The 18,601-nt window shown below is 38.1% G+C and overlaps 1 protein-coding gene across 3 annotated transcripts in view; it reads right to left on the bottom strand.

Annotated features, from left to right (window-relative positions):
- HHIP (hedgehog interacting protein) overlaps nt 1-18,412 on the bottom strand; it is a 93,146-nt gene extending 74,734 nt beyond the window's left edge. For all 3 annotated transcript variants that reach the window (XM_032412915.1, XM_032412916.1, XM_032412917.1), the window contains exons 1-4: nt 17,608-18,412; nt 11,701-11,893; nt 6,014-6,170; nt 5,126-5,327 (exon numbers count right to left, since the gene is read on the bottom strand). In XM_032412915.1, coding sequence (XP_032268806.1) covers nt 5,126-5,327; nt 6,014-6,170; nt 11,701-11,893; nt 17,608-17,886 — 831 coding nt within the window. In that variant the 5' untranslated portion in view covers nt 17,887-18,412. The remainder of the gene's footprint in view (nt 1-5,125; nt 5,328-6,013; nt 6,171-11,700; nt 11,894-17,607) is intronic.
- Nucleotides 18,413-18,601: the final 189 nt, after the last annotated feature.

Genomic DNA, 18,601 nt, shown 5'->3' with positions numbered 1-18,601 from the left:
CCCTGGTAAAAGGATTGTTTCGAAAAGCATCTTTTGAAATGAGGATCCAAGTAGATAGAGAGGGACAGGAGTCCAGTCACACTTGTTCCAATGATAGACAAGTCTTTCGGCTTTGTCTGCTGCACGCTGCTAGCCAAAAGGGCTGCTGTGGGTGTGAGCCTCTCCGTCTTCTGGCCGCTCATGAGAACTAAGTGGCAGAGGAAGCTGCATGTTGGTTTCCTTGAGAGGCCACCCTGTAGGTAACAGGTGCAGGCTTGTCCTTCCTGCACACACACAAAGCTAAGGCTGACTTTCAGATCCTTGGTAGTCAGAAGTTTGGTAAAATTACACTAGAATAACATTTGGTGTCCTTGTCATTTTTACAAGGGTTTACAGATATAAACGCAAACTACACATTTTAGGAACAGGAACGCTCTTTTGCCAACTAGCTGAATACCAGGTTCCAAAAGGAACAAAAACAGGAAAAATTTATAGGCAAAGCAATAGTCCAGTTAGAATTGTTGAGATTTTACAATACTATTTTTCAAAACTTTATATCAAGAATCTTATATGGGGGGCGCCTGGGTGGCTCAGTCGTTAAGCGTCTGCCTTCGGCTCAGGTCATGATCCCAGGGTCCTGGGATCGAGCCCCGCATCGGGCTCCCTGCTCTGCGGGAAGCCTGCTTCTCCCTCTCCCACTCCCCCTGCTGGTGTTCCCTCTCTCGCTGTGTCTCTCTCTGTCAAATAAATAAATAAAATCTTAAAAAAAAAAAAAAAAGAATCTTATATGGTGCAAGAATGAACTCATCTTCTCCCTCAAAGTGGACAAGTAATATGTATAGGCCAAGTAAGTGACAAAAGGTACAGGGCAAATGACAACTAGTATTCAACCATTTGCTCCCCGTGGACATTTCAGTAATAGCACTTGGGCATAGTCTGGGCAGAGAAAATGTGCCTCATTCAATGTGTAACTGACCTAGGGGTTTGGTTCAGTCTAGATCAGTGTCTCTCAAATTGGCTACACATTGAAATTGCTTGGGAAAGCTTTAAAATCATACCAATGCCCAGGTTCCAATCCCAGGCAGTGCGATTTAATTTGGGCAGCAGAATTTTTGAAAGCTTTCAGGCAATTATACTGTGCAGCCATTCCTGAGAACCACTGGCTTGTCATTCCCAAGGACTTCAGACAGATGAAGCTGGTTCTAGCACTTGCCAGAAGGTCTGATTCAGAATTCAGATATAAGCTCAATTTAAAAATTTCAAACTACCAGTATCTTAAAGAAGTTTTTACCCAGGGAGATAGATAGTATGATTTTTAAAATTTCTCCCTTTGGGATAAAACAACCACAACAAACAATGCACGTGCACACACATACACACACATACACACCCACAAATGAAGATTTTAAAGACTGCTCACCAATTGAACACTTGGATCATTCTTCAGTGTATTAGTGGTTAGCTTATACAGGGCACTGTAATCGAAAATCTACCAAATCACTACATACTTTTAAAACATTTTTCTGACTCACTCTTCACTTGGCAATTTCACAAAGCTCAGTCTTCTAGGATTTGAGCTATTGTGAATGGGATCATCTCTTCCCAAATGAATGGCAGTTTAAATTCATATGGCATAAGAATTTATTCCATTAATCCAACTCGACAATTTGTTTCCTATAGCAAAGAAAAGTCGATTCTCTAGCTTGTGTTTTGCATTTTTGCATATAACTTTGGTTTGGTGAGACACAGACAATTATGTGTACTGAAATCTCCTATAATATAGGCAGCACACTATGGGTGTTTAAAAATAAGACATCATATTTTTAGCTTCAGACAGGACCACGTAGGGAAGAATTGTCTAACTTCCCTGGATGATTGGCTATGTTGATGACACTTCTCTGAAGTAGCTTTAAGAATCAGGGCTGGTAAAGGTTTGAGGATACCAACCCAGTCCAGCTTCTTGCCACAAAAAGGTCAATCCTTTACCAGGTGACAGAAATTCCTGTTGATTCTTAATTAACAACTAGCAGAAATGGAATTCCAGATTCCCTTATAGCAAGCACTAGCTTTTAGAAACTCTTGTAATCAGGAATTCCTCTTTATATTTGATTTAATATATTCAAACTGATCAATAGTGAATATCATGGGGGGATCTTCATGGTGGTTTGTCTTGTTTTCATTTAAACATAGGAAGGTTAGGTTTAGTATACCTTATTAATTTCTGTAATCTGAGTATTGCCATCAATACTTTAGTCAGTTAAAAAAGCTTTATGCCCCCTCTTAGAATTTTAAAACTGAAAACACAGAGAAGTGATACACATAATAATTATGAAAATGCTATTTGTATTATTTATGTAAGATGATTATTGACAAACACAGAATACTGCCATGAACACACTAACTATTCATATATCAAGAAGCCTGAAAAAATTACTGTGAAATAGGTGTGAAATTTTTTTTTTTTACTTCAGGAGTCTCTGAGGGGCATATCACAAAAATCAATGGTATGATCAGCTCATGAATGTGTTGGCATCTGCCCCATCATACCAACAGTAGCCTCTTCTAATAGTTCCAATTCGTGACTTGTGAGGGAAGCTTCATGGAGCCTAAGATAAAGGACGGTTGTAGTATCACCCACCTGAGGTAACAAGGCTGTGGTCTCATTACTCACTATACAGTATACACTCAACTATGCCATGGTAGGTTCCTACCTTATTGACATCATTAGTCCCAAACTCCAAGAGAATTCAAATATCGCACTTTAAAAAAATACGTTATATTATGTATTCTACAAATGTAGAATCATGGATTTTGAAGTTTATGTTAAGCCCTAAAAGGCCTAGAACTGTCCTAGGAAACAAGGCACAAAGGGGGTTCTACAGAATTTCCAGAGGCCTGCAGAACATACCTACTGCAGAATCATGGCACTGTCATAATCTTCTTGTTCAATTTTATTGCCTGATGAAATGTCTCATGGTCGGAGAAGAAAAACTTTCATTCACTATCCCAATGAATGGGCATAAGTTGAAACAGAGGCACTCTGAAGGAACCCTAATTAAAAGGCTGTCATTCCTTAGGCAGGTAAATTGAAGTAGAAACGAGAACATCAGTTCTTTACTTCTTACAACAAAATTGAGCCCATTTCTTACACCTACATTTTATCATGCATTATTTTTTTAATACCAATATTTTTATTCAAATAATATTTAAAAGCTATATGTTATTCTTTCAAATACTTGAAAATATATTCTAAAGCCATTGGCAATGTGTATCATGGTTTATGTCCTTCATCTCCGTAATGCTCTATGAAGGGACATTAAGGAAGTCATTCATGAGCAGGTTAAATAATACACAAGAGAATGATAAATCACATTATTTACACTGATAAAAAGAAAATACTGGAGTCACTCTAAATGTCTCATAATTAGGAAATGGAATACCCAGAAGAGATAAAAACTAAGTTTTTGAGAAAAGTTTTCAAATCTGGTAACATACTCATGACATATGGTTATGTCCAAAAAAAGAAGGCTAAAAAGATGTATATATGGTTTGATTTCAATTTTATTTTAAAGCTGCTTAGGAGAAAAGCAAGAAGAAAACATGTTCTTGTATGTTTCCACATTTATTAATATGGACCTGTATTACCTTTGCAGTCAGGATAAATTCATCTAATTTTAATATAAAAGCTGGAAGTATATAAAAATGTTAGTAGTGGTATTCTTCAACCGATGAGATTATAGGTGATGATTTTTAAAATACATTCCCCAATTTTTTCTTTCATAGACAGTACGTTTAACTTTCACAGTAAGAAAAATACACTGCTAGTGAGTAATGTACTTAATGCTGTATCTTAATTCTTTGCTCTTTAGGTACCACTGGCAGTGAATTATCGGAACACATTTCAAAATGTACTTATTAAAGTCTTATGTGCAAAACACTAATGCTTCATCTTAAGAGACTTTTGGTGATTTGCTGGGAATTCTAATGAAAACTTTTATTGGGAGAAAGTTGAAACCACGGAGTTAAACAGATTTTCCAAATGATCTATGTGTTGGTGCTGAAGTCCTTTTCCATAAAGGACCATACGTACCATAAAGTACTTATCTTAAGCAGGAAGTCTCGGTGACACAGTCACAACACACAACTGAATTTGGGTGGTACCAACAATACGGAATATAGAATCCCTGTATTCTAACTGAATCATTCTAATTATTTTGCATGGTAGGTAATGAATCGGTATCAGGACTATACCTCTATTTTTTCCTGACTTGTTTCTTCTGGTTTTGATGTTCTTACCTTTGAATAGAGCTCAACAAAGCAAGGAGGAGTTCATTTCTATATGAGCAGAAGAGTATAAATCCTCCTTTAACTTTTTTTCCCCATGTAAGAAATATAAAAGACAACCAGTTCTTCTCAAATCATACTATTACTTTGTTTCATTCTAAATTAGTCATGAGCTGTTGAATGTGCCTCAATTTTAAAACGTCGCAGTTTGCTCTACGGCTTCGTACTGCCAATAGTATCACATGTTATGCTCTCGCCAGACAAACTTGACAGTAATTTTATTTACATACTACTAGATTATTTAACGTTGATAATTCAAATTGGAGAAGTGAGGAAGAAGGCAATATATGCATATGTACTATAAAAATGGCCAATTATAGATGAGCACATTTGACTTACCTGTAAAAACATTGTACAAGGAAGGACCAGTAAAAGTAGCATTTTTCATGACAGACTCAAAAATGGATGCAGTAAAAGAATGCTTTGCTATTGCCGAAATAACCAAAAGACCTCTTTGTTTCTACTAGCAAGTGCTGACACACAGTTCTAAGTATGATGCCTGTTAAACAACATTTAAACACGTACTTTATAAAACCAAGAATTATTTTAAATATGCAAATTACATAAGGAAAGCATGTCAAGATATCAACCTGATTGCACTGCTTCAGAGTCACCAAATAACATTAAAAATGTAATGTCACTGTCCCAATTCAGTTGCCATAATTATTGTCCCCTTAGGTTGTCTCCTTATGTTCTCCTTAAACATTCTTTCTTTTATTACAAATACTTTCAGTGAGAGTGATAACCCTAAAATAAAATTAACATAGCCAGAGCAAAGATAAATAAAATTTAAAAAGCCAACCTTTATTCCACTTTGAACAAGTTTGTGAATGTCCAAATAAGGCTCCTTGAAAATTTCTCCTTCAGGGGTAAGTATCTTCACGTAACCTTCTTTTTCCAGAATGAAGAGACGGTGCGAGCCATCCCCACTATGCAGGGCGCCGACAGGCTGGCGCAGCCCACTCACAACCTCCTGAATACAGAAGCAGTTGTGTTTGTGCTTTCTAAACAAATTAAAGAAAACCAGTAAGCTTTTCTTGAGGTGAAGGAGGTAAAGGATGCACTTAGCATCCTTTTCAAAATATATTTCCTCTAGGAATCAATGGTTTTGAGAACCATGACGTGCCGTTAACCCCAAAGTCACAATATGATTCTTTTAAATTCTTTTCAGTGGAACAAATAGCCTTCTACCAAAAAGTCAAAGAGAGAATCAAAATAAGAATTTCACATATTTTAAAATTTCATAAGCTCATCATCTTATCTTTCAGTGACTATAATTAAAATTAGCTCTACTCACAATAATTAAGCCTTACAGAAAGGCCCTCAGAGAGAAAGTTCTAAGATCTATTTATAAAACTCTGATTTGCTAATAATAATTGTGCTGAATATTTCCATATGCTAACAACACTCATAAAGGTCAAGTTTAAAACTATAATCATGAAATTCACATGAATCACAGAGAAGCCAAACTCATAATAAAAGATTAGTAGTCTAAGCATTAAAAGCATTTAAGCAAAAATGATATTAGAGAAGCAAACTACCAAAAAGAAAAAAAAAAAAAATCTGGAGGATATAGCTGCTGGAATCCAGCACAGACAGTTGATTCACTATCAAAACCACAAGATTTGTCAGTTGGCTTTTTGTTTTTGTTTTTGTTTTTTAAGATTAAAGAGCATTTATCTTTATGAACCTGCTGATCTCTTCCACTTTGTCATATTCTTCCATCTGGTCCAAGTAGTTAGATGCTGGTCCTCTGATTTGTTTTCTTGGAAAATCTGGAAAGCACAACCCACCATCTTTTCTTGCATAGTAAAAACAAAACTCTTCAGCAGTAGTTTGAAGGAAACCTTTAAAGAAATGCAAAAAGACTCATTAGAAATATTTAGCATCACAGTAAAAACACCCTATTTGGAAGATAAAATATAGGAAAAAAATTTTTTAGAAAGTATATGAATATTCTAGGAAAATAATAAAAGGAAAGAAAGCCACTTTCTTTGGCTTGGGATTTCCATTTCTTTAACCAAAATTTAAGAATTTCAGTTCAAGTGAAATAATATTGCATTGGATATTTTAAAAGACTCATAAGAAATACACATAATACACTTCCAGCATTAATCTTGTTATTGCCCTGACTCTGGTTGCAAGCTTCCTCATTTACCATATGTTGTACTTGTAGTTTATCCCATCACTAATTCAGCACTTTTCCCCCCTACCGTAATAAATAACTTCCTAAGAAGAACACACTAGAATCAAGAAAGAGATAGGCCATCAGGTACTTATTTGGGCCATTTTACAATTCTTTTTCTATTGCCACTCACATGTGATTAAATAATAAATCTAATGAATATCACAAGGTCCTTATATGCTGTAATAAATGACTGACTGCAATGGTGCTAAGAACTGCAATGGTGCTAAGAACAGAGCCTCCATTTCCTGCACCTCACTTATAGAAAATAATGATTATTTTGTAATACAAGAACTATATTTAAAATATTCCTTCAGTCTGCTCAATCAGAAAGCTGGTATGCCACCCTCACTGAAAAAAAAAAATAAGTCAAAACAAAAATGCAAAACAGATTTACTTAAAGAGATCTGGAAGAGGTTTTCTCTTTTTTTACCTACTGAGAATTTTTATCAAATAAAAACAGCTATATTTACTAAAAGAGAGGAGGACCTTATGACAAAAAAAGAATTTTGACATTATTTTCACAATTTGAGTTAATAAGGTATTTTTTTTGGAGGGGGGGAAGGCATATTCCTAAGACTGCTTCCATATTCTGATTATTTCTGCTCTCAAAATCTGATACTGCTACCAGAGTCAACCTTACATGATGTCCTGACTTCCTGCTGCAGGTCTCATATCTTTGACTATGCACACTGTTTTGATTTTTACCTAACAAATTAGATTAGTGTACACATAACAGCTTTGTGATAAAGACACCTCGTAACTTGTTTGATGTTTAGAAGTTGTATAATGGATTCAGGTTTGCAAGGATTTCTAAGAACAAGAATTGGGGATGACCCAGTGAGACTTATCAGTGGAATATGAAAGACTAAGTCTGTTTTCTATGAGCTTGACTTAGGTCCCCTCAAACCTAAAACCAATCTTAGAATTCTGAGGGTCTTGATGTACAATTTGACCTAACTTTTGGATAAAATGTATCACCCCTAAATTTCTGAGACAGACTCTTCAAGGCCAGTATGTGACTAGGCTATTGGGAAACATCTTCTCCTTGGAAATCAGGCAAGTGAGAGCAGATGTCCTTGGGAGTGTGTGTGTGTAGGGGTGGGGGTAGGGGTGAGACTGAAAGGAGGCATGGCAGCTGGGAGGGGTGCTCCATGGGAGGGACAAGGCAGCTGGAAGGAGGTTATCTTTCTTTGAAAAAATTCAGGGATTAGAAATTGGGGAGAGGAATGAAGGCTGCAGTAGCATTTACTCTTCTTCAGCGATTCACTGTCTACAAAAGATAATTTTTCTCCTCCATTCTTTCCTGGCTAAGCATATAGATGAAAACTGCCCACTATTGTCGAACAAGTCTGTTTGATGTAAAAAGAAGAAAAGGAAAACTGCGTTGCTAAATCAAACTTTTTGCAGTTTTGGGTTAGACCTTTTTTTGGGGACACACACACACACACACACACACACACACACAGCTCCCAGCAGGCAGCAAGATCTCCATGCAAATATTATGCATGCAGGAATACTGTCATACTACAGATATATTTATAACTGAATGTGTAAATGAGAAATTTTGTTTTAACATGATTTTTGCCTGCAGGATCACAAAAAATTTTCAAAGTGCAACTGAGAAGAAATTTCAAGTTTGCTTTTTAAAAAATATCTGCATTCCAGGATTACAGTCTCTAAAACCAATACCATCTTAAGAGAAAATTAACAAACAATGCTGATGGCTGATTCCATTTTACAAAGAGTTATTAGCTGGGGACAAATGTGGAAATGACAAATCATTTTCAAATGGAACATCTGAAGATTAAAGAGTACAGATTTATAAGCTCTATGGCTCCAGAGGTGTTCTCTTACCAAATTAAAACAAAAACAAAAATGGAATTAACAATGAATTACTCCTAGCTTTTTACAGAATCTAGGCAAACTGAGTAAGTGTGAAGGAGGGAGCCAACTCAGAAGACTTTTACATAAAAATATGGGCATTTTTCTCATAATTACAATATTTGTCACATGTTACAATCACATTACAACATTTGAATTGCAACATCTAATACTTTCATTAATACTTTACCTTAAATGATCTGATTTTGTGGACAGTGATGAATAAGATAGATTTTGCTGTGAAGAGCTAAAAGGGACCTGGTTTCAGGGCACTGGTCTTACATTTATTGCCAGGGAAGACATAATTTACCAAATGGTACCCTTCTACTATTTGGAACAATACCCTGAAGAGCATTTTACTGAAGGTGGGTGTTTAGTTCACCCTGGATCATCACAGTATGATCAAGTCTACTGATGATGGGAATACATGGATTATTCCAGCAGCTGCATTTTTAAAAATTCCTTATAATTTATTAAATAGCCTGGACCTGTAACTATTCTCCTGGATCCTGGTGAATCCAGTCCTACTATACCACAAAGCACCCCCTAACATACTGATGTAAATAAATATTCTCTGTGGAATATTCTAAGCTCTAGCTTTTCTCTTGGCCATGTATGCTAGAGAAAAGTTACTTTTCCTCATTATACATGCTGTTTATCATGATAAGGAAAAAACAAAACAAAACAAAATTCACTCAGTAGGGCCTGCACTTGACAGCATTTTCTAATAGAGGTAGTGGATTTTGATGTATCCATCCATTCCGTCTGGTTTGCTCTCCTGGGGACTAATAAGCCCCATGTGTAAGATATCTGACTGGGGTCAGGAGTGGCTGTGGACTAGAGAGCCTCAGTGGAATCAAACCCTTGACCTTGGCCTCATTAGCAACAGGATTAAACCAATTGAATTAATTGTATACAGACATTTTGCACTAAATAACCCACAGCTGAAGAGAGGACGGTCTAAGAGTGAGAAAAAGTATATCATGATACTCGTGGTAACAAGTGTAAAGGAAGAAGCAAGGCCAATACATGTCCGTTTCTACCCTTTCCACAGAGTGTACTATGCCATCATTGTTATATATATTTCTTGAACTACTGGGCAATGGGGGGAAAATGAAGATGCCTCTGAGATCTTTTTTTTCCTCTCTCAACCCCTTTCAGCATTTGCCCTAGCAGTGGATTTTCAAGTTTTTGACGTGCAGAAAGATGAGGCTATTAATACTAGAGGATCGTCAAATACATTGACTTCTTATAAGAAAGAATCACAAAGTATCTGTTTTCCACAGTTCTGAACTCTAGAGGAAAGTAAGCCATGTCATGCCATAGATTTAAGAAGGTGAAAATATTAAAAATTTGCTTTGAGGGCAATTTCTGAAAAAGAAGTGTTCCAGAATTGTGAAGAGCCTTCTGTGTTGGGGCAGGGGCTGAGGGGCGGGATTACCATCTTATCTATCATACTTTAGAAAATGGTCAACTGTGTGCCAACAATCAGTCTGGAAACAAACCGATTAACATAAATTAACACAAAGAGTGTGTTATTACAACTCACTTTTGGGACAGGTCTTTAGAATGATTATTAGCATTTGACGGATGCAGGGGAAGTCCCCTCTGCTTGTTGCGAGAGCCTGTAGCCTGTCCCCGGAAAGCACCCTTGCTGCTCTATCCACCACTGGAGTGGAGCTTTCATCTGGTTATCTTTCAAGGCAGCCTGGGTGGTCACCAAAAGCACTTGACATCTTGATGCTCTTCAGCAGTTTTACATATATACAAACTTTGTAGAAAAATAAATTTGTCATTCGTCACCACATATGTTGATCTGGGGAGCGAGGTGCTTGCAGTTCTGGCTCCTGAGCTATTTGCTGCACTCTCTCTCTTTTGCTGGATACTGCTTTCTGTTGTTTGTTTTGGAAGCTAAAATAACTTCACATCTATGGAGACCTTAGGGGTGAGTCCTTAAATCCAGCACAGTTGTGTTTCTCTCAGGTAGGTAAAGGTGGACGAAAATGGTAAGTGCCCATATTACTTTCAATTTATATTGGTAAAGGCAACCCTTCAAGACTTGAAATTTGCAGCAAACCTTTATGGTACCTAATCTGTTATTGCTTCTCGGGAGGACATCTAGGCACCCGTGACCTATTCTACTCTGCTTTGGGGAATGTGATAAAGAGGAACAAACAGCTGGTTCAAGAAAAGCCTTACAAACATGGCGGTAGTTTATAAAGACAATAATAATATTTTTGCACAAATGGGTTTAGATACGTGTTATGGCACACCAAAGGAAGCAAGCAATCCTAGTCAAAATGTTTTCTTAGGTTATTAAGAGAGCTCTATAAAAAAATAAGAAATGTACACTTTTCTGGGTCAGAGAAAAATGTAAAATATGTATGGCAGTTAAAAAAATTCTCCAAGCACATCCTACAGTTCTTAAAACTTGTCTTTTCCTTCAATGCCATTTAGCTTTATAAACTGTTAGCTTCAGTTGATTTGCTTGTGTGTGACTCTGCCTAATTGAACAATCTGTCTCGTTAAATTCTTTCGTATCTCTATGTTGATTCTTCCAACTAAAGCAACAACAACCAAAGTTTACAAATTTTTGATGGTAAAAGTAATCAAGGTCCAAGAATCTATGTGTTTATTAGGGTCCAAAATATGGTAGTGAGCAGGTATTATTTGTGACACTGTCAGCCTATGAACTTCTATATCTGTCCTATCACTTCCTCGACACACAACTTTGGTTGAGGCATTTAACTTCTCTGGAGGCTCGGTTATCCTCATTGGTCAAATGGGGATGATTCCACTTTTCCTTCCTGCAGCACAGAGTTTTTGAGGAGCAAATTAGTCATTATATGTAAAGATGCTCTGTAAGGTGTTACTTTTTTGGATTTCTAATGATTCTTTATTTAAGGAAATAAGACCTTAAGAGTCCGTGGGCAATCAGCACTTTGGTATCAGCTAGGTAGAAAAGGAGCCTGTCTTGATATTGATGCTGATGGATGAAGAAGACACCAACAAGAAACCTGTACTGATAATCCAATGTGTGTAAAGACTACCAACTGTATTATCGATTTAGCAAACGTAAAACATCTCAACAAAACCAACATACTGTTTGTAGACTGAAATGACAGTAAGCCTTTTAGCAGCAATTTTGAAAGGTTACAAATTTGTAAAGGTTAACTGTGAGGTAAAAATAGGTATTTGGGAAGGTGAGATTAAACTTGACCCTCTCAGAAGCGAACATTTAAGAACAGGTATCTTGTAAGGATATTCTGCAGTAGTTTATTTAATTTATCCGTTTTTTTTTTTTTTACCTGGAATATGGCCTCGGCAAGTATAAAAGAATTCTTTGCAATAGTCTTTGCAGAGCAGGGGCAGTACAAGGTCTCTTTCCAAGGCTTCTCTTTCAGGTGAGTGGAACAGGCTCTGGGAATGTGGAGAGCATAGCGCACATTTGATTTCCTCCAGTAACTTCCCACATTCTGTGTTGTTGGTAACAGAAAATATCTGAAAGCCATAAATCAGACACAAACTTCTTTTTAGTCATGTGAAGTTAGGTTTAGTTATGTTTTTTGTACTCCTATACGTAGAATTGTGTAATTTAGCCAATGCGGTTGTCTGAAAAGAATTACCATGTCACAAATACAGAATGCTTTTAATTAGGATGTAAGTAGAGTCTCTTGGGCTGGGCTGGGGTACCAGAGGGTAAGGATGCACAAAAGTGCTTCTTAGTCTTGCAAACCAAAGTCTGTTTATCTTTTGGGTATGAAAAATTAAATGGTGATTGTATTGAGACCCTTTAACCCTTTATCATTTTACTCTGTATCAAAGTGTATAGTGACTGATATTTACCTTTAAAACTCCAAATACCTTTATCCAACTGTATGTAAAGCAGAATTTTTTAAGACATGGTTATTTGTGTCTTAGGTAAAAATGTAGTTCATTCCTGATATTCCTTAATACGATATTCTCAGGGATATTACTGGAATTACATTTCTCTAATTTCAGTTAATTTTCAATCTACGGATTGCATAGGGAAAGTTTCCTAAAGTGGGGGAAATACCTCCTTTTCATGTTGTATAAAAATAATATCTGAAGCTGAACTGGTTTAAGACCAATTTTTATTATTCATTTTATCTTAGCCAGGAAAAACTTTCTAACTAGCTCTTCAGGTATGTTATATGCATGAATAAACACAGGAGTTTAATAAAAGTGCTTTTGTATAGGATTTAGTGAGTTTTAGTAAAAAAAAGGAATACTTTTTTCTTTATTTATACAGTATTATGCCTTTTATTTCAGTAAGACCAATTCGGGAGTTACTGATTCACTGAGGTTAGTAATTTGTTGATAAAATAGGTCTTGGTGTCTAGTACTAACTTTAAAAAAACTGACTTCAGGAGCTCCTCTAATAAATATGGAAGACAATACCAGCACAATATTTGAGACATGAAATGTAGTGCTGTCTAAATTAAGCATTGATTTTTCATAATAAAAAACACCATAATGGGAATGGATTTCATACCTTTTCTGTTTATATAACTACATTTATACCTAGTTATTTCTTTAGAACTATGAACTGAAATTAACATCTGAAACTTCAGATCATTGTTTTAAAGCAAATACTTCATTCACAAGGAGGTTCAAATTTGAGTAAACGGTCTGGCTTCTATTTTTTAGGATAAAGATATTCTAGGTGATCACAAAATTTGGATCTGAAAGAACAAAGCAACTAAAAAGTATCATTGAATACAAGCATGCTAAAATTTTGGCATGCAGTAATTAAAAGTTCCATAGAAGTTACCCTATTTCAAAATAAATAAATATATATATATATGCGTGATGTGTTGTAACTATCTACAACATTCAGAAAAGTTATTATTAATCACAATTATATTTACATTTTGATTTTTATCAATTTATTTAAATGACAATTGCTTAAATGGTTAAAGTTTTCTAAAAGGAAACATATGCCAGACACTTAGAATTTGCATTCCAAGAATGTTTTAAATGTCTTTTATTGTCCATACTCTGGCAGACCTCGCCGGATCTATTCAATATTAATACTGTTCAACTTTGTTCTGTTTGCTTATCGTATAGCAGTCCGCTAAGAACAAAACAACTGCAGGATGCTGAAGCCACGTTTTTTTGCTGGCTGAGAAACTGGAATGTAATTACCTTTAGTTTTATGGAGAATATACATGCTTCCATTTTTTATAGCTAAAACAAAATGATCCCCATATACTCTCCCAGCTGCTGTCCAGGAAGAGCTTGATTTTAGTGCCTAAAGAATTTTGTCTTTTACAATTTTTGGAATGTGTCCTGGCCACAAGATCTCTCATCAAAAGTTTCAGAAATAGGATTCAATAAATTATCTGAAATCGAGTATAATATTATTCTTTGTAAAGTTTCATGCTGTTCCGGCCCAGCAGGATGGTAACATTTTGCTCTGTGTGAGGTCTGCAGTGTAAATACCTATTTGAAGATAGATAGAGCCATCATTCTGGCTTTGGTTTCAATGAACCAATAGTCTTACTGAAGTCAATTAAACTGACTCAGCCCAAGCTGCAACACTGTTTTAGACAGATGAGTCCTGGTGTGTGTAGTGTAGTTTTTCTTCTTTTTTTGCCTATGTGCTTGCGTCGATAAAGGTCCTTAACTTTATGTCTGACAATGTCATCAATCTTAATAAGAAATTTAAGCTAATTTCCTGTTTCGATTTTTAAAAGCCATATATGAAACCATCAAATTATAGCGGTTTAAACTAAATATACTTTGAAAGTCATGTAAAACTTCGAAACATTATTACAGCATGCCTAGTAATGATTGTGGCTGTTGCTGACTAATTTATAACATCTGGCAGGTCATCCTTTAATCTTAAGCCACAAGAAAGTAAAATCCATAGAAGAAAGGTAAGATAAATACTGGAATACACAGTGAAGCGTGGCCTACAACTATAGCTTATCAACAAATAGTAAAATGGGTGACAGAGACCTTCTGTATTTCTCTTTATTTATCAAGTAACTGAACAAAGAGGATAAAAAGGCACCCACATGGGTTCAATGAGCAGACAAAAGGAGAAAATACGTGACAGTATATTAAGATGTCGCCTTAAGATCACTTGGTCCACAAAAAGTTATTTCTAAAAATCATATGCCTACAAGGTTGTTCAGCTGTTGGCTAGAACACATGCGTCTCTGGACTATAGTGCTGGATTATGTCATTAAAGAGTTCAGTTTCAATTTTAGGCTAATATGTAAATAGATCATTGTACTAAGGCAGCTGTTAAAGGGACCCCAGGATGAGTTATTTGTTTAGTTGGATGTGTTCAACAATAGCCTTTGTCCCTGAAAGAGCCAGAGCAAACAAATGATTGTAAAAGGGCACACTTGAAAACAATTACTTTTCACCCATTCCTTGACAGCTTTGGCTGTGAAACCACCCAAGGTAGAGAGAGCTTCTATGCCTCTCTGGCTACAAGTTAAGTTTTAGAAATGGGGGTATTTCAGTTGGCTGCGGATTCAATTTGGCTAATGGGAATTAGATCCTTTTAGCATGTTGTATTTAGGAGCTGCAAAAATATTGCCAAGACAATATAACTTCCTAAATTTTGGCAGCATTTATTTATAATGGTAGTTAATAATCTCGTTACAATACATAAAATTACTAAAATATACCAAAAAATTAAAATATAAAAGCATGATACCATAGCTGAAGGATTGAACTCAATGCTAGCTCATTATATTAAAGAAAATGTGTTCGCTTGGAAACTGGATTTAATTGCACAGTTGAGCATGCTCAATATTCCTACCTAGCGTGCTACTATCTATGAAGTTTCTTCCTCTAGGAGAAAGCTATGCCTGTAATTTCTTGAAAAGTTGCAGAAATGCTTCTCGGGATTTTTTTTTTTTTTTCATAAACAAAAACGGGTCCTTTCAAATAGCCATTATCTCTCCTGTACACACATTATGAAATAAGACCCTGACATATATTATAAGCCAGAAAGGCTTAGGGGAAAACAGGGAAACACTGAAGTTTATTATAAAATAACATGTTTTAAAAACTATTAAAACGTGAGAACTAACATAGGTCAAGCATGCACATGCACAGCTATATCACTACCCTGTTTTGAACAATTTGAGTATTGTTGGTTTTTTATAAAGCACTTGTAATGGAACCAGCAAAGTCTAGTGTACCAAATTTAATTCAGACACATTTTCCAAATGAGTAGGGGTTTGTTGGAGATTGGAAGCACGTAAAACGGAAAGGAATGTGGATAGCTAACGTGGCAGATTTCTTCCTAAAGAATGATTTCTTAAAAAAAAATTTATATAACTCCTCTTAAGGGTTATAACTCCCCTCAGTTCCTCCCCCAACCTCTCCAACTCCCCACTATATTTAGTTAACAAAGTTTTCATTCCTCATGTTCCTGGAAGAGTTCAGTATTGCAGGGGTCTGCAGATCATTGGTATATTCATAGTGTACACTGCACACAGGGAGACTTAATGGCAAATATTTCTAAACACTTCTATGAATTGCCTGGTTCTTTTGGGCTCCTGGTAAGACCCTGCTGATGATGTGAATGTAGGTTTTTGTTTTTTTTTTTTTTTTTGGTAATTTAATTCAATTACCATACAGGAGCTTAATGACATTGTTTTGAATAAAATGCTGGAATATCTGTTCCCTGAATCTCAGACTACTGCTGCATATGGTAAGAATAAAGAGAGAGTTGCAGCTGAAAACCTGCAGCAAGACAGTTCTCACTCATCTGGGAATAGAGGGAGTTGGACAAATGCTCCCTCAAAAGGCATGAACATTTGGACAGAGCTGGGGACTGAAAGAGAATGATGTTCTCTAGTTTCACCCATTAGTGAACCAACTAACAAACACAATGGTGTTGTTGTTATTCTTTTGCCATAAGCAACAGGACTCTGTGTGTGGGCAGCAGTTTAGTGGGGAGGAGGATAAGTCGACCCCTTTTTGTCCTATTGATTTTTTCCTATTTGCATGACTTGAGCAAATTAAATGATGCAATATGGCTTTTTGTTACAAAACAAAGTGAGAGATACCACCCAGACACATATGTTGATTCGTAGGAGCTGTTTACATGAGAATAGAGTGAAATCTACCGTGAACTGAGCATAAAAATTAGATTCAGCCTGGGTATTTTTTTTTTTTTTTAATGCCTGGGCCAGCAAGACTGAAGCACAAGTTTTCCAAGAGTCTCTCAGACCTTGACAACTGCAGTGTTGTAACAGAGGAATTCTTAATTAAACCTAAAATGGGGAAAGGGAGGGGGGAGCAAAGACACCTGATTGTTTATTTCACGTGCAGGGATTGTTAATGACGTGCTCCCCGGGCTTCCTTGCAGTACAGTAGAGAGCACACGTTGCTGCATCCCATGACAAGAAAGATGTTGCAAACTCAAAAATAAGCTTGCCTTTACACTCAGCCAACACTATTTCATATTTGTTTAAACTTAAGAACACAAGGAAAGTGTAAATGCCATTACTCCTCAAACCAATTTCCAGAGAGGATCTTCCTAGACAGCTGCCATTGAAAGCCCGAATTTATAATGTTTCAAAACATTACAAACTGAGGCGGAGAGAAGAGTCTCAGTTTTATGTGACAAATATGCCCCAGCAAAATCTTTCGCCCGTCCTTCGGGTTCTCAATCGGAGTACCAGGAGTTCCTTGTCGCAGCTTAACTATTGTAATGCGAGACAACCCCCTCTGACGGGGCTGGGGCTCCTAAACCAACCATGCTTCAACATCCTTTACGATTCAATCCTCTCCCTAACCGAGCACGTGGAGAAAACTGCACAAATCTTGTTACCCTAGAAAAATAAACCGGAAACCACAGCCACCTTAATTTACAGTTTCACCGCAGCCAATGCCCGATTCGATCCAAAACACACTGTTAATCGCGATTCTTTTACAATATTTACCCAGCCCAGAATGCGGGTACCACAGAAGCTTCTCTTTTCTGAGACAGGCAGTTTTGCACAGCATCCCGACCGCGGACTCTTGGGGGCGGGAGAGCTATCTGCGCACCCCAGAGAAACACCACAACCGAATCACACTAGCACTTCAGGAAAGTTATCAAAAAGAACTCTCCAAACAAGTTTCGCCCTTTTCACAGCCACCAGCATTTCTGGAGCCACAGGGAACCCCCACCTCGCCAGTACGTCAATCAGGCATCCGTGAGGCGGGTGCGTGCTTACCTTGTTATCCAGGCGCCCCAACCCTGGGCTGTCACTCCGCAGGCAGCAGGACAGCCGAGGGTAGAAGCCACCGCACAGCATCTCTCCCCCACTCAGCAGCTCCAGCTGGGACATCATCCGCCTATCTCTCCTTTTCAGGCGCTTCGGGGGGTTCCCATTTAGGCACCTTCTCCTCCTCGCTCCGCTCCCTTCGCTTCGTTCCCCAAACTTAGCATCTCCTTCAAAGAAGCCCAGAGCCACGGCCAGCAGCAGCAGCTTAAAGGAGAGCATCTTCAGCATCGTCTGCCCCGAGCGGCAGGGGCTCGGCGCGGGAGGATGGGGGGGAACGCCACTGCCCAGCAGGGGCACTAGGGCGCAGCTCCAGGAGGAGGCTGCGGGGGACACTCGAGAGGCAGAGGGTGGTGGCGGGGGCGAAACTATGTAGAGCGATGCAACTTTGCAAAAAATAAAAGACAAGGCGATGGGTCCAATGCCTTAGGGGAGTCCGAGGAGCAAGATAAAGTTGTGCGGATGACACCGTTTGCAGTTGTGCCAGTGTCAGTTGGGTTAGGGGCTTCCTGCTGCGGCTGGGAAGTGGGAGGAGGAGAAGGAGTTGGAAAAGAAGGAGGAAGAAGAGGAGGAGAAGACGGCCACAGAGGTTCACTTGTCCGTGTAACGGGAGTTGTTTAGGTGAGACAGTAGCAGGAACAGAAACGGCGGCGGCGGCGGCGGCGGGGCAGGCGCAGGCAGGGCCAGCGCTGGGCTCTAGATGATGCTGAGGTCTCCTCTGCCGGCGGCTGCAGCTTCTCACACAGCCTCTCATGTTTCGCTCCCTCTTTTCTTCTTCTTTTTAACTAGCGCGCGGGGAGGTGCTGCCACCGCGCGCCCCTTGACGTCACCGCTCCTCGCGCGCCCCCGCCCGGACCGGGCCGGGCCGGGGCCGGGGGGGGGGGGGGGGGGGGGGGGGGGGGAGGGGAGGGGGCGGCCCCGGCGCGAGCCCGTCCCCCGGGCCCGA

This window comes from Phoca vitulina, unplaced genomic scaffold (assembly GCF_004348235.1).
Source record: "Phoca vitulina isolate PV1807 unplaced genomic scaffold, GSC_HSeal_1.0 scaffold14, whole genome shotgun sequence".
Classification (NCBI taxonomy): Eukaryota; Metazoa; Chordata; class Mammalia; order Carnivora; family Phocidae; genus Phoca; species Phoca vitulina.
Note: the sequence above shows the minus strand (reverse complement) of the source record. Positions and strands in the feature narration are given on the sequence as shown.